This window comes from Anomalospiza imberbis, chromosome 1 (assembly GCF_031753505.1).
Source record: "Anomalospiza imberbis isolate Cuckoo-Finch-1a 21T00152 chromosome 1, ASM3175350v1, whole genome shotgun sequence".
NCBI classification, from domain to species: Eukaryota; Metazoa; Chordata; class Aves; order Passeriformes; family Viduidae; genus Anomalospiza; species Anomalospiza imberbis.
In genome coordinates, this window is record NC_089681.1 from 90,734,490 (window position 1) to 90,752,032 (window position 17,543).

Here is a 17,543-nt window from a genome sequence, read left to right on the forward strand (position 1 = left end):
ATCAGATCTGTCATTACTCTGATCCTATCTCACGGTACTTATATAATGAATCAACCAGAAGTCCTAAGCCCACAGCACACAGCAGACTGAGTCACTCCAGAAGAAGCACAGTAACTTGCTGCAAGATTACAGAAAAGTGCTATTTCTGCACACTGTCTATTCTCCTCGTCCCTGTTCCTCAGGCACCAGGCTGTCCTTGCTAGTGGGCAGTGGGAAGCTTGCACACTCACACCACAGGCCTGAGCCAGCAGCATTCAAAAGGAAGTGGCACTTGCCCATCACAGGGAAACAACTCTGTCCCTAAGTGACACCCATTCACTTCTGTACAATTTAGAACCATATACTTCAATGAGCAGAATCCACTTTTCTATTAGTTAACTCTGAATTAAAAACCTCCTTCAAATCAGCTTGGAGCCAGACCTGTCCCAACCCATTCCTAGCCCCCACCCACATCTTCTTTTTGCATTCAAAAGTTAAAATGACAACAGCTATGATTTTACTAATCAGAGGTAAAATTGCAGACTGCTCACAGAAAGTTTTTTTTTTTTTTTTGGTAGCCACTAATTGACAGATTGTTTATTCTGCCTCCTCCTACTACTGTGTTCTGGAAGTTCTTTGACTACACCACAAAGAGTTGTTAAGCACCTCCTTTTCTGCACTGGGTATGGGAACTAGCACATCCAGCTTTCCTATGAGGTATGGCACATCTCCCAAAAACCTCCTTTACTAAGGTAACTCTGCACCAGCTCTGAGAAAAAAACAGAAGTCATCTCTATTACAACTTGAGGGAGATGCTGACATAAAATGACACAACTCTCAGTTGCTTCAGTAAGTGGGAGAGCAGCCCCACTCTGAAACAGGCTGTCCCCAAGACAGGAAAGAATGTTTTCAACAGGAAAAGTTGTGGGACCAAGGTTGCATCTAGCTACAGCTCTAGTCAGTTTTCATAAAAAAAAAAAAAAAAAAAAAAAAAAAAAAAAAAAAAAAAAAAAAAAAAAAAGGGTACAGACACTGAATAAACGGGCACATTATTTCCACATTCTTCTTCAAGGCAATAAAACATAAAACTAGCAGCAAGTTTACTTGCCAGCAGCTCCATTTTTTATCTCATTAAACATAACACATGTCACCGATATGTGTTACTGGGGTTTTTTATAAAAGAACTATAATAAGAAAAGGAGCTGGCATAGTAAGGTTTAAATATACTTTATCAAGTAGTACTCCAGAAAAAAATTATTACCTTTCCCTAATGAGTAAGTTGCATCGTACCCTAAAGAAGATTGCACACAATGTCCTCCAAAGAACTAGTCTGACTAAACATGTACATCTATTTTTAGGTTTAAAAAAGTCAGACTTCATTAAAGCTCCAACAGCAAAACTCTAACAGAGGACACCAAGCACTAAGAATTCTCTTTCGCCTATCAGTTCCAAAAGAGATTTCAAATAGAGAATGGTAAATAAATGGACTAAGTATTACAGATTTATATCATATAAGAATTTAATTGAATAGAAAATGTAGAGCTGCCTAGTTTTCTTTTTAAAAACTTTTTACAGACATGTTTGGTGTTTTTTTCTGAAGATCTGTAATATCAGAGGTTCAGCATAGGCCAAACAACCTTCTCCTATAGCACTGATACCATACAAGTTTAACACTGAATAAAGATCGTAAAAGGAAAAAAATATTGAAGTCTTTCTGTATCCATAGTTATATTTGTAATTTGTCAATTGTTGGGAGTGGTGGCATTTGAATTCTCACCCAAAAATTAGAAAGAAACATTTAATTTCACCTTTGTTTATGTAAAATACAAATATAGTTTCTAGTAAAACCAATCTGAATTTAACTAGGAATGTGTGGGGTAAGGTTACAGTATCTGCCATTAGGCAAAAACAGCCACATCATTTTGTTTCATAAGAACTATGCCAATGTGGCTACCAATATGACACATTAGACACAAAGTAGATTAGAAACTAAGCTAGAAAGAGTAAACATGTTTAAATTAACAAGAGGTAAATTTGAATCATTGTAGGTATGTGTGCTGCTCATACACACATTGTACTGTCATTGTTAACATAAAAAACCAAAACATTTTGTAACATTTTGAAATAAATTGAAATAGCAGTAGCTTTCAATGTAACAGTTACACTCTTTCTTTTCCAAAAAATTAATATATTTTAGACAGCAGTAATAGTGTGCTACATTCTTGCTTTTGGACAATAGCACAGTAATTATGGCTAAAACATGCTTTGAAACTTATCATTGCTTGAGCACAAATGCCCAAGGCAATGCTAAACCAACACAACTTCATTCTGATCCGATTTTCTCAAACTGTGCATTTTACCCTTACATATTTTAATTCATGTTGGAACAAAGCCATTCAACTTTGCAACTCTGCATTCTTCCTTGAGCAGATGATGAGACAAACACATGAGCCTGGGGACAGGGTGTATAAATGAATCACAAAAGGTATATGCTTAATTAAAGAGCACTGCTGTCACTTTTTCCAGATAAAATTCATATAGCCTTCATTTGAGTCAAGTATGAATCAGTATCCCTATGCCAATGTCAGGAAACACATGCTTCTCAGCACAGAGCAGCTGAAAGAGCCATTTGAACTGCTTCTGATGAAGCTCATTTGAGCTGACTTGTGACAAGCACACCTAGAGGTGGCCAGGGAACCAACAGTGATTCCTTCAAGATTTAGGGCTCGCAGTCTGCGTATGCCATGTCTTACTTGTTTATGTTGCTGCCTTCCTTCAGGCGCTCTCCTGCAGCTCCCGTTTTGGACACTCTCTCGCTCCCAGCCAAATCCACCAGGCTGACCTTGCTGACCTTCTCTCCAGAATTCTGCACAGATGGGACATGGAAGAACAACAGCTAAGAAACACTGGCATGAAGCACCAAGATGCTTGACACTGGCACCATGAAACACGGTTCTTCATAATAATGTGGGTTAAAGTATCACATTTGAGACATGAGAGATGAAGGAATTGTCAGAGGTCTTACAGATCTTTGAAAGTCACCCATATATTTTCTAGTAAAGGCCTGAAGCACCAAGGAACCAGAATCAGCCATGTGGTAACATCAATCACCTTATGGCCGAGTAAGCCATTAAAACACGTTAACTCCAGTAACAGCCAAGACCTAAGAAAGTTTCATGGTGTCAACATAATCTTAAAAAGTGATCCAACTGTTTGTTTTGTGAGGTGTGCTTCCTCACCCTTCCAGGGCTCTCTCAATCTTGATTACTGGACTCCACAGCATCAAAAGTCAAAACACAGTTAAACAGATAATGTATGTGGAAGAGATAGGAAGAAGAATCCACCACAACTTCATGAATTAATCAACAGAAATACGTACACCAGAATGCAGGTCATAGAGTGTCTGAGTCACTATAATATTGAATACAGCATGAGAGCGGCTGCTTTCTTCATTCATGTTGGTTGCAGCAACTGTTCGTGATTTGTTTCCCTCTGACATCAGTGACTCAATATCCTGGAGCAAAAAGAGTAAAACGGGATGCTAGGATAAAAGCAAAGTATTGTGCTTGCTAAACAAAATCCCCATCTAGATGGAAGGGTGTGTGGGAGAGGGAGAGAGGAAGAAGGGAAGGTAGAAGTAATGAGAAAATTCTTTGCACATTTTGAGATGTATTGCTATAGAGGCAAATAAATCCACAGAACAATGTTAAATCATATCCCTGTTTTAAGTGCTGCACTTAAAGCCCAGCAACTACAGTCAGTTCACCTTTTCCTTATCTGCTGCTGAAATATACTGGTGACATCCACATTGCAAATCATATTGTGTAATGTCAGGAATCAGGCCAGCACGGATTCACTTACACAAGTGAACACAAGGCATCTCTTTACTGACCTGCACTAATGCTATCTTCACTTAATTGGCTCAAAACGTTACCTCACTTCAACCTGTGCCTTTGTGCAAGACAAAGATGACTATGTAGAGCCTGATATATGTGCCTACTGAGGCTTCCAAAACCATTTCAGAAGTCACCAGTCAAAACCTAAGCATGAACAATACATACTAGAATTTCCACAAAGGAGGTGTGCTTTCAAACTAAGTAACTCACCATAGAAGCTGCAAAAGCAGTTTTTATAACAGTATAATATGCAGAGATGCTGCAGAAAAATTTTTAAAACCCCGAAACATAAAAAGTAGGACATAACACTATACAAATAATAAACATTTTTTTAAAAACACTTCCAAATCAGATTTCCAAATAAGTTTCTTCATAAAAAGAAAATCCTACACAATAAAACTGCACTGCTTTAATTATTTCCATTGTGCCTATAGTTGTTCATTGCCTTCTACAATACTAATTTATTTGAACATGTTTTGGTAAATCAAGTGAGCTTAGATGCTGTTGTGATTTAAGTTATGAATACCTATATACACATATATATAAAATAGAATGCCGTACTCAACAACAAAGTCAAATTCATGCTGGAAGACTAATATCCTTATTTTAGAATCCTTGTATTTCCTGTGTCAAGCAAATATAATGTTCATGGCATATATTATATGCAGTGAAACTGCCAATTAATGAGTTACCACTGCTATATTTGTAACTGACAATATATGGGCAAACCCAATGCTTCCACATGAAATAAATATTCCTGAAGAATTAAAGATCTTTGGCCATATGTGGCCAATGGGCCAGTGATTATGGCCAATAAGGCCAGAGACCATAATCACTCAAGAACCAAAATATCTGGATAGACATTAGTTTACCTCTTCTGAGACTCCTACTGCTCGTGTACATAGATGTTATTTATAAAATTGTCCCTGGCTTATATTTACCTCGAAGTTTGTAACAGCCAGCTGAGACAGGCCATCGACATATGGACCCAACACCTTGTGCTCTCGAACCTTGAGGGACTGCCGACTCCTGTGGAATAAAGTACACTTCATGCACAATCTACTAATTGGCATGGATATCCAAAAATTATCCTAATATGAAATAAGTACCACTAATATAGCAGAAGTCAATTAATGTCTTTTTTAATTATAACAGGAAGAAGAAAATATTCCAGAATTTTTAACTCAGAATTTTTAACAATAAAGACTCAAACCAATCTAACCAGTTTTGACCTATATATATATATATATATATATATTATTTTTAATGCATCTTCCCACCCCAGTATTTGTGGCTGGAACAATACCTGAAATGCCTTAATTGGCAGAAAGAATGCTAAGCAACAACAACAACAAAAAAAAAAAAAAAAAAAAAAAAAAAAAAAAAAAAAAAAACCACAAAAAAAAAAACCACAAAACAAACAAAAAAAAGGGAGACAAAAACCCTCCTCCCAGCAATTTGCTAAAACTTCCATTCTTCTCACATTTTCTATACTTTATTGACACATACTGAGTAAATCTGAAATCTATCTTGTTAACTAACTTGCATATAACACCTTCAGCAATTCTGTTCAAGAATTGAAATATAAACCACATATATCAATGCTCAGTTTAACAAGTCTTGTCAAACTCCTTCCTGTATACAGATCTCCAAGCCGGAGTGCCTAACCACTGTTTCTGTGTAGACAAAACAGAAGAAAGAATTCCTAAGTAAATTCTAAGATGTCACATTTCCACGTTCAAAAAAGTTCAGTATCTAAACCATAAGGACCAAGCTGTAAATAAGCTTCAAATTTCTCCTAGCTGATGAAAATTCCTACATGAATACTGCCTAAATCATCTGGCAAAAATACCACAGAATTTACTCATATGTGGTCTTGCTTTCTGGTGGTAAAGTACTTCATACAGTATTTGTTTGCATCAGTAGGATGGTATCCGAATGTTGAAATTAATCACACCAGTTACTATTTCATATACAAGCTTCATATGAATATCCTCTTCCTTCTGGTGTTTGACACCTAATCCTCTCTAAAGAAGTCATATAAACATACATTCTGAAAAAACCTTCTCAGGGACTTCCAAAACCAATTCCTATTTTTAGAGTTTTAGACAAAAATACAGAAGGCTGTGGGGGAAAGGGAAGCTACTCACCCTTTTGGGTCAAGCAGATCTCTGACTTTCTCATTGTAGATTTCCATATAGGACACTTCAACTTTAAAAGTATGAGTTTCATTTTCTTCTACAGAGATTCTCTGAAATAAAGCACAACAGAGCCGTGGGATCAGACCCAGCTGCTCTGCATTGCCCATCATGGAAAAGGATTTTCCTGAACCTAAAAGAAAAACAGAAGAAAATGCTTTAGAATATAATTTCTTAATTACTCATTCATTCAAGAAGCACATTTTAATTCTCTTTTTATTGCTCCAGGAACATGTATCAGAACAACATGACATGTTATTCCAGAGAGATAGCTTATTCTTTGGACAAAGTAGAGGTAAACAAAAAGAGAAATTATCCTGAAGGTTTCTTTCAGTAGGGACATTACTTGGGACCCCTTGGAACACACTTAAACACTAGAAACTGAATGAATCTCCAGTAGGGACTACTCCTTTCACACTTTGAAAGAGGCCCCAACAGGTAGCAACCAGGTAGCAATAGTGACAGAGCTGTTTTTAAGAATTCACTTGTCACTGCTTGTACTAGACATACATTAAATATCATGATATTTCAAAATACAATTTTTAAATGTTATCTACCTTAATATTTATGTTTTGTTGTTCTCACTTCCCACGTGCACAAAGTGTTCTCCCCACTTAGGACACTCACCTGTCTGTCCATAGGCAAAAATACAAGCGTTATATCCCTGAAAGGCCTTTTCCAGAATTCCTTCTCCAAGGCACTTGAACACCACTTCTTGACCTAGAAAATAGTTGGGTTTGCTTATTTTAAATTGTATAAAATACTAAAATTAACCAAAAACAAGAATAAAAAAGGTTTGCACATTATTTTTTATCATTAAGAGCACCAATGGAAACATATTATTCATGTACAGCTGAGTGATAAGATCAAAACTGTTGCTACCTGTGTTTAAATATATTGCTGATTATCTTGTAAAGTGAGCAGTTTCTTCAAAAGGTGTCATAGAAGTTGAATGCTTAGAAAAAAACACAAATGTCTACATTTTTTATTATTTCTGTGTAGTTTCAGCAATTAATATGCATTATTTATTCATAGAGTCCTGTAACAAAAAGAGTCAAAAGAGTCCTGTAACAAAATTTCAATGAAACCCATTGGTGAACCAGGACATTAGGGGCAAGCTCTTGGGAACTAGCCTCAAGTTTCACCATAAGCCATTACAATCCCCCCTGTGGCAAGATGATGGTTGGAACCAAGATAAAAGCATTCCAATGACATCCAGGAAGAAAATGTGTATTAGGAGGCTGTGAGACTTCAACAGAGCAGTTTGAGGACACATTCTGCCAAATCCATAATTTGAAATGTCAACTGCAGAATTTGATAGTCTGAAAATTCTCTCCCTGAGCCAGGCAGATTTTAGATGCACTTCAATCTTTCAGATGTAGAAGATGAAAGTCATATTGTTTGTTTGTTTTTTTAATAGGAAAGCCCAGAATTTGCACACCACAAAGAGTTGTCTGCTTTGAGTTCTGATTAGACAATTACACCAGCTGTGTGTACACCCAAAACAAGGAGAGCTGAGCTAAGGACAGTATCTGTTCACCTTCAGGTGTATGGTTTTAAACCTAGATTCACTGTCTGCTGACTTTCTGAGCACCTGTGATCAGCTGCCTCTCTCATCTTGGTATAGGAATTTCAGCAATTGTCAGTTGGGAGAAATTATTTCTCACTGTGGATGCAGTAGTGACTTTTGTACTCTCAAAATGGCATACACTAGCATAAATCTTGCTACACAATTACTTATGAGAATATCTACATTCCGTAGACCAGAGAATTCCTTCAGAAACACTTCTGGAATGACTGCACAATGTTTTAAAGGCATGTAAATAGGACAAGAAAGTACATTACTTTCATTTTCCTTTTATTATAACCTATTTTTTTCTCCTGTAAAGAAAACACTAGTGCAGCAACGCACAATAAAATGGTCTTTGTGTGTCTTTCTAGCTGAATTTCTAAAGTTCCAAAGTGTCACTGGACTTGCATTAACACAGTTCAGAAAACCTGAATATAGGAACTAAAATCAGAGGAAAATCCACTGTATTCTGGAGTAACTCCACTTCCTTCACCCTGCTCATTCAGTCACTTCTCCTTCAACTAGGGGTCATTTGGTCATTTTATAATATCTGTGCTGAGAGGGCACTGTTCAACAGCTTGGAAACAGAGAATGTTCAACTACTGATGAATGAAATACATTAGCAGAAGATTTTAATAAGAATGTAGAATAAACAAAAATTTGCTTTCTAACCAGCTCCTGAGGGAGCCACTTATTATCTTGCTGAGCAAGAACACAAAATCAAGCAAAGACTGAAGCTGAGTATAACTATTAAAAGAAAAAGCATATATACATTACACAGTGATTGTGAGTGGAAGGCAAAACGTTTTGTCAGAAGAGGAAAAAACTTTTATCACCCACTTCTGACAAGCAATAAACCAGTAACCTCCTCCATGTTTCCTAAGTTAAAGAAAGCATATACCAAAGTGCTTTAAAACTGTGCATGGTCATAATGACCATAGGATGACCTACAGATTCCTTTACTGATAAACATCAGGGAAGAAATCCACTTTAAATCTCACCAGCAAAGCTAGGCTTATTTTTCAGGAGATACTTAATTTTCAAACTGTCATCACAAACAGAAAATCAATGAGATACTGATATATAACCCTAAAATGGTATTTTTATTACATATTTGAAGACCTCAGCAATACTAATACAGACAAATGGGTCATTAAAGAGTGTTGTGTATAGTAACCAGCCAAATGATCATGGGATAAAGTAAGATTTGGTTTTAAGTGCACTCACAGAAAAGAACACAAAATGCTGAACTTCAAATATGGATATTTTATTAACTTGCAAATGCAGGGCACTGAGAGTAGCAGTATATCATCCATTATATTTTGCTATTTTTCATTAAGAAACCACACTGCTTCCCCCTTGAATTTTATTAGTGGGTCTGCAAACTGATTACAAACTCTGTATCATATAAAATTATGTCCATATGCATTTACAGTCAAAAGAAATAATATAGATCCAGTGTCAACACTGCTGCATTTTTGTTTTGCTAAATAAATCTATACTGCCTGTAATTCATACTTTTTCTTATTTATGTGACTTTTCTTCCACAGATGCCTAGCATTTAAAGAGGTAAGCAGGGGTTTTAACTTATGACCTAATTTCCAGCAAATGGGAAAAATTTTTAAAATAAGATTGCCTAACAGAAGGATTTCCCCTACATTAACCCTTACAGCCTTTAAGAAGGGAATTCCCAATCTTCCAGCTGTCTAAGACAATTTAGCATCTTAGAGGCAACTAAAGGCCAGAGACATCCATCTCCTCTCCCACCTTTTGCTCAGAGTAGGGGCACGCTCAGGACAGCATGTCCACGGCTGCCAGGGAGCACAGGGTAAGCAAATGAGCTGCCAGTCCTCACACACCAGCATCTCCCTTCTGCCCATCCTTTTGAGGAAAGGGAAGCAAAGTCTAGTGAATTTTTCTTGCAGACCAGGAACAGCTTCAATGTTAAGTGAAAACTACAAGTAGACAAGACACTTATGTCTGCTTAAACTCCACAACTCACTGTCCCTAGTGAGAGTTGAAGGGCAGAGTTCTTTAAGTCAATTGCCTGGTTTGCTTCCTTTTATAAAGGAAAGTGCAGCAGTCAGCATACATATTTCCTGTAAAATTACAGTTTAGCTCCAAGTCAGGTGTATGGCCTTTCAGGAGCCTGCAGAAACACAGAGCTGAGATTTCAGGCCAAACATGATGTGGGTTATTGAGTTCATGAAAAATCCACGGGCAAGTCTAGACAGTGTGGGGTCCTAGGAATGGACCTGCCTAAGTGCTGCAGTAGTTATTTATGCCATCTCTTGAATCCTTCCCAAACTGAAGGGTTTCTTTTCTTCCTTTTAAAAATCCACTTCATTGCAGACTTCAATAGGCTCTTACTGTTGTCCAGGCTTGTAAAAAGAATCCTTTGTTCTCATCTCTGAGAATTTCTCAATATCCTCCTTTTCACCAAAATGCCATGCAGTTATTTGTCTCTGTGAGCTTTTCAAGGCAAACAGGTGTGTCCTTTATCCATGAACTGACTCCTGACCCATTCAAGCTATGACCAAATGGTAATAAACTATTTTGCTTACTCACAAAACACCTCTACTGCAGCTGATAGACAATGCTCATCCCTCTTCCAGATCAAGGCAAACTCATTCTGTCTTACAACCAAATTGCCCCCCCTCCTCAAAAACTATTTCATTGACTTCTTTTCCACCCTTTCCCAATAAGAGATCCATATTTGCACCAAACATCTAACTATGTCTTTCAGAAAAAAATCATCAGAAAAAAGGTGCAGGAGCTAGCATGTGATGATCAGCACAAACCATTCCTTGCTTGGAATGACACAGACACAAACTGTTCAAAAATGTACAGCATCAATATTCAGTGTAAAAACCAACCAAACAAAAACAAACGGAAAGCCCCCCACGCTGAAAGAGTATAGGTTTAGATGAGATATATGGAGAAACCTCTTTACTGTGAAGTGACTAGGCACTGGCACAGGTGACCCAGAGAAGCTGTGGAGGCCCAATCCTGGAAGTGATCCAGGACAGGTTGGATGGGCTCTCTCTAACACAATTGTCATGGTTTGACACTGGCGCAATGCCAGCGCCCCCATGAAAATGCACCTTCCTAAATAATTGCTGTGAGATGTGATCAGGAACAGATCAGAGCAGAGCAGGCCCAAGCTTAATAACAAAGAAAAAAAAAAAAAACTTTATTAAACTACTACTACTATAAAAACTAGACACTAAATCCTGGATGAAGACCTCCCAAAACACCCCTCCTCCTCCCACCTAATTTCTAAACAAACCCACAGTGAGACACCACCCAGGATCCTGATCAAGTTGCCACCCTTCAGACAATCAATACTCAGTCCATCAAGGGAGACAGGAGTCTCTCCTGTGCCACAGACCCCCCCAGGAAACACAATTGCCACCCTTGTGTTTCCATGTCACACATGGCAACCGCCCGGAGAAAATCTGCCATGGTGACACTCTCCTTTCCATGTCACAGTGCTCTCACCACCGTGCATGGACAGACTGCTCATAGGGCTCCTTTAAGGATGCTTTGCCGAGGACCAAAAGAAACAACAGTTCAGCATCTCATCTTGGGAATACAGTCTCCCCCATTTCCCCCTGGGGCCGAGGGTCCAAGAACAGAGGTCTTCTTCTCTTCTTCTTCTCTGAAGACAGAGGGCCTCTCCACACTCTCTTCAAATCTCCTCTGTTCTCTCCACTCCTCTGTTGGTAATCACTGAAACAGGTTTCTTGGCCCATCAACGCACCCCCCTAAGTGCAGCCTCTGTCAGGAGAATTGGGTTCAGTCTATGGCTAACAAGAGAAGTCCAGCCACAAGCCACTCCATCATCTCCTTCCAACTCAAAAATTTCCTCTTCCATCATCTCGGATCCCAGACTCTCTTCTACTTCAAATCAAGGAGGAGTAATATTTTACAAAGCCTTCATTTCTCAGGAAAGGGTTAAAAGCTCAGACTCCCTGGACAGCTGATATCTCTGCCCAGCAGCCGATTCCCAAGGCCAAGGCTGGGCGCCTTTCCCCCCCCTTCTCCTCCGCACCGGCAAAGTTACAGGTGCCGCCCGGACTCTCTGTCTCTTCCCTCTGTGGGGGGCAATGACAAAGACATCTCCGCTTCTCTCCACCCTTCCGTCCGCAGGAGTTGGCTCGGTTCCAGTCCTTCTACCCCTCGGCTCACCTGGACCAGGCCACATGGCTTCCCCTCCCCCGCCCAGCCCCATGGCTGGGCAGGGGAGGTCTGCACAGCACCCTGACCAGAACCAAAGAGAGCGAATTCTTGGGAGTTCCTGCTTTTAACCCCCTGTGTTCTCAGAGGCGTGTCCATACCTTCAGTGGTCACTCCAGGTGTCAATATCCAAACTTGACCACTGATTGGTTTGACCCAACTTCCTGAAAAAATCACTTCCATGTCAAACCACGACAACAATATATCAAGTTGTTAAAGTACCCCCTTATCTTAGGGGGCAGAGATCAGAGCACCAGTTCCACAAAGGCTTGTAAAGAGTTTACTTCTCTTCTATACTCCAGACTCCCTGCTGTCTTTATGAGAGATAGTCCTGCAAGGACAGCTGCAAAGACGCCCTCTACCAGTTTTTCATCACATGAAGGTTACCTTCACTATTTCTGTTGGTGATATCACTGTATGACTTAGAATTTAACACTGCAGTTTCCACTTCAACAGGAAAAACATTGCTAAAAAAGCAATTTGCTGCCAACAGCAACAATACCCATGTTTTCAAGTGCTGGAAAGATAAGGTAGGTACTTCCCAAACATGAGTACAGAAAGAAAACTAGTACAAAAAAATAAGCATTATTTCAGCCAGTAAGTTGAAGATCTCTCATAAAAGAAAGATGGGTAATACCATTTCAGGGTCAGCCCTACACCCCCAGAACTTGAGAACTGTTTTCAATTACCCATGCAATTTAGTTTATCCAAACAGGAATCTCACTCTTGAGCAAATAATATTAGTAAGTGCTGATAGTAGCATAGATTGATCAATAAAGTGAGAAATAAAATCAATCTGATCATGTGTGATAGTTTTAAAGAGCCTGTAATAAATGTGCAATTCCAGGAGTGGACAAACTTTGGGTTTGTGGACATTAAAAACATAACAGCAAGGAAGATTTATCCACGTATGTTTGTCTGTGGTACACACCATTGTAGTGTTATATTTTAGTTAAATGGTATGCTCTGTCTCACCCCTGGAAAATGTATGGTTTATTCCAAGCCTGTGATCCTCCCCTGCAGTATCCTGTGCCTGTAATCCCATTGGCCCAATCTGTTCTGCGCCCACTTTGAATCTCCCCAGTTAAGTGTGCCGGGGGGACGGGGCTCTCTCTCTTAACCGGCTCTCCTGGCCGGTGCCGGCTCAGCCCCTCTCTCCACCCCCCTTCCCCCCTCACTCCCCTTCCCCCCTCTCCCTCAGAAACCATGCTGCCTCCCGGGGGTAGGACCCCCAATAAACCCTCATCTAATGAGCACCCTCAGAAGCCGTGTGGAGTCTCCTTGCCTGCCTGCTGCTACCAACGAACTCACAGCCTTGGGGAGCCCCCCCGGGGACACCCCCCTAAAACGTGTCACGACACACCATTCTGTGTGTTCTCATGACCCACTTGTCAATCAGCTAAATCTTTAATATAGTGAGATAAACACAACTATATATCCGTTCAGCACAATGCAAGATGAGCACATTTGGTTTTGCACAGAGAACAATGACTGATAGGGTAGCCTAGTACTTATTAAACCTTTCACTGTATTTCTGTGATACAGGTAAAAGGGTTTTTCAAGGAACTAAAATTATTGCACATGCCTTTTCTAAAAATTTTAGTTCAGCCTAAAGTTCATACACAACTTACATTTTCAAGCAGTCTGGACTTAGCTTTTAAGTTTTATATGTTTCCTTTTAATTGTGCAACTCACCCCTGCTCCTGGCAATGACATTAAATTTACACATCCACAGAGAGCTACTTTGGGCAGGGAGTGCTTAATGCACCTAGCTTCCAGATCAGCATTCCTTCTGCAGGCCAGCATCCAAGAGATACCAGTTTAGCTCCAGAAGTCAATTGGTCAGATTACTTGTTGGGACTCCAAGATTGTACCAAAGACTGTTACAGCATTAACAGTCTCTGGATGCAAGACAAGATGGTTATTTACAAGGTGCCTAGGACAATGGAGGTTTGTTCTATGAGCCAAAGAAGTTATCAGAAATCCCAACCAAATCCAGTTACCGTCATTTTTTTTTAACACATATGCACATTGAGGCCAAGTTGTGAAAACAGACTTAAGGAGTATTAATATTAACAATATGTAAAACCTGAAACATTACCATATCAGCATTTGGTTTTCAAACCTAAACCAAGAAAAGCTACTGTTGTATGGGATAGCATCAGCTCATGCCCAAGCAGTTGAACAGCCCAGGAACTTAGGCCTGAAACACTTTTGGTTTGGTTTTTAATTACTTTAGTTTTGATACTGTATCGAATTCATTATATTCTAGAACATAAGGGCTGGCAGTCACAAGATAGCCTCAAGATCATACACCAAACACAACAACAACAAAAACAGTGAAACCATTGTTTTTTGTATGCAAGTCTTTAAGCTCACATTCTTAGCATATTTCTGAAAAGAAAAAAAAAAAAAAAAAAAAAAAAACCACCACCAAAGCCTCCCACACAGCCTTCCACCAAGAAAAAATCTCCAACAAAACACTCCCCCCTCCCCCCACCAAACAAAACAAGGGAAAACACCAAAGACAAAAACCAGTTTTGGTTTTCTTTTTTCCCCAGGCAGGAATATTACCTGGAATAGGCAAAAAAAAAATCTCATAACTTTCTAGCCAGTAAGAAAATGGAAGAGATGTGAGGCACCATTTTCCAGAAACCAGTCCAACAAGAGGTTAATCTACATACAGATAATAAAACTTCATTCCTTTGATAAGACAAATCCAATTACAACTTCTGAAACACACTAGAGAGATCTAGCTTTCACTCGAATGAAAAATAAATAGATCTAGAACCCCACTGAATTCACCTGGAGATGGGTTAAACCGAGACAGTTTAACTGTTAAACACGTTTAACTGGTTAGGAGTGTTTCTCGGGTCCATCCTGTCTCTGCTGTGGGTTAGTGCCACGGTCTACCCAACAGGTGAAGCTCCCACGTGCACATGGGGCCAAGATACGGGTGCACACCATCACCTCCTTCCTTCTAAAGGAAACAGGGGTATGCAGGCACATAAGAAGGTGCTGTGGGCTCCAATGGCTCTCCCAGCCTGAGCTACAAATACTGTGCAGTGCACCTGTTCAGTGCAAACACAGCTCTTGAAGGCTGAACAAGTGAAAAACTTTTTTTTCCTGAAGAAGCCTTTCTCTGCTCAGGCAATTAAGAAATATAGTGCAGTCCTTAAGATTTGAGATTTCATACCAGAGCCTAAAGTAGTCAGAGATATATTTTTAACACACATATATGGCAGTTCATTTATGAGATCACTGATCATAAACTTTGAGGTAATGAAGCCTACAATCTTTCAAGATTTCTTATGAGCCACAAAATTTCATAATATGAATATCCAAACTGAATGCTTGTTTTTTTTTTTCCTTTCCATGGACCACAGCCTTGAAATCCCAGTGTTCAGAGCTCTCTCTACCAAATGAAGTCCTCTTATAAAATATGAATATACTAATAGACAAATAGAGTTATGAGAAAACTGTTAGGATTACAGTCTTACTTGGATTATCCAGTTTTTGGGAGGAAGTAGTCATAAAGCTGATCACTCAAAACACATTAAGGTTCTGAACAGTCAGACTATGAATCACTTGAAAGACCTGAGATAACCACACTGTCTGAGGAGAACATGCTTTATTCCCCTCTCATGCAGAGAGACGCAGAGCAGTGAAAACATGCACATTCATCACTAGCATCAGTCAGAAGTAATTGCTGATGCAGAAATGAAATTGTGACAGAAATGACAAAAGGCACTTCCAGGTGATTAAAAAAAAAAGTTACAGCTTAAATGTAAAAACATCCCTCCTGAGCAGTGTCGCAGGCACCTTAAAACTTGCATTCCTTCTCAGCTGAGGAGCTAGTACCCAGATAACTCAATACCTGTAAAAATGATAATTCTGCCTCTGTGAAGAAGTCACTTGAGCATCACAGTGTAAAATGAAAAAGAAATAAAAACAACCCCAAAGCAAGTTCAAAGAACAAAGGCCCAAACTCCCATATGTTCTCAAATTATTTACACTGTCCAACGAATAGAAAATAGTTTACCTGCATATTTTGTGGTGTTTGATTCATCCATGGACCAGAAGCAGTGATCAAAGGCAAATACCTGTAGAAGCATATAAAAAAGACAAATTAGGAACCCTGGCTATAAATTTTTGGTATTAAAGTAGTACATACCCATGACACTGTAAGTGCAGTTGGGCTCTACTATTTCTGCAGATCCTAAATCAGAACTGTAAAAAGGCAAAATCAGCAGAAATACTTTTGTGTAATCATGAGAATTACAAAGCTCAATATTTCTTTTCTACCTGTATGATAATTATACAGATTACTCCTCACTCTATCCCCTAATACAGATTACAAAACACAGACAAAACCTAATAATTAACTCCACTCTTCTCCAGGCACCAACAGTGACAATTGTTTTTGCTAACGGTAACAGCAGCACAAGGACTCAATATACAGAATTTGGTGAGATGACTATTTAACAGACATCAGCACAATACACACGAGTTTTACCATAGGATGCACTTCTGATACTCAGAAGAGCATTACTACTCACAAGCCTTAAGGAGCAAATAAATAGTATTAGATTATCCATCTAAACAAAGAGTACAGTACTGCATCTCAGTAGAGGAAGCCCAGAAATTACAAATAGAAGATGTAGCTCTATTAGAGAAACAAGCTGTCAGAGCCTGCTCTAATGAAAAGACTTCATATCACTTCAGTCAAGAGATCCAGTGAGAAATTGAATGAGATTCAATATTGTGCTCAGAGGGCTTGCAAACCTGGAAAAATGTCCTGTAAAACCACTTAACACTCTGGGATTTCATCCAAGTTTATCTTCCTGCACATTCCAGAACACCATGACAGACATTTTACTTTTTTTTTTTTTTTTTTTTTTTTGGAAGGTTTAGGTTGCTACAAACACACCTAAAGCTGCAGTGTATTTTCCATATTTTGCCATGATAAACTGACTGTGGCTGAGTTAACAATATAGATTCTAGTTTTCTTATTTGGTTTGAGTTTTTTGGGAGGAAGCACAAGAGGTGGGGAAAATCTCAAACCACCTTTTTAATAAAACTTTGCCAAAGAACTGTCTTCGCCTGGTCATCCAACAGGTGATCTCCTTTGTAGGACAAACCATGCATATCAGTGTAGAGCAAGAGCCACAGGCTCTGTTAGCCGAAATAAGCAAATTCTCTAGAGACAAATCCTCAGGTGAGGACGAAGATGGATCACTTTTGTTTGACTTTTAGGGATGAAGAACATCTTGAAGTCCCAGCCATTCAGAGTTACTACATAACATTACCTACAGATATGCTGCAATCTAAACCCTTCCCAGAACATCCATTGCTGCAAATATTACACAAGGTTAGCACAACAACCTCACCTCCTTCCCTTTCCTCCAGTTTAAAAGCAAAACACATCAAATGGCCTTAGAGAAGACTTAATACTGGGACAACACTTAGTCTGTAAGAGTGAAGAATTCTGGAATTCCCTTCTGAAGAAAAAAACAAACAAACCCATAATAATAATCTAGCAGGGAGGTCTGAGTCACTGCAGCACAAACAGAATCAGATATCATCATGAATCAGGATGATCCTTGATGTGACTGAGTCAAAGATGTCGTTTGGCCACTGAACTGCGAGTAAAATGCAGCA

The 17,543-nt window shown here is 39.1% G+C and overlaps 1 protein-coding gene across 1 annotated transcript in view; it reads right to left on the reverse strand.

Annotated features, from left to right (window-relative positions):
• KIF13A (kinesin family member 13A) overlaps positions 1-17,543 on the reverse strand; it is a 106,032-nt gene that overhangs the window by 43,439 nt on the left and 45,050 nt on the right. The window contains exons 4-9 of the mRNA XM_068199817.1: positions 15,925-15,985; positions 6,701-6,793; positions 6,026-6,206; positions 4,817-4,904; positions 3,359-3,493; positions 2,733-2,845 (exon numbers count right to left, since the gene is read on the reverse strand). Of these exons, the coding sequence (XP_068055918.1) occupies positions 2,733-2,845; positions 3,359-3,493; positions 4,817-4,904; positions 6,026-6,206; positions 6,701-6,793; positions 15,925-15,985 (671 nt within the window). The remainder of the gene's footprint in view (positions 1-2,732; positions 2,846-3,358; positions 3,494-4,816; positions 4,905-6,025; positions 6,207-6,700; positions 6,794-15,924; positions 15,986-17,543) is intronic.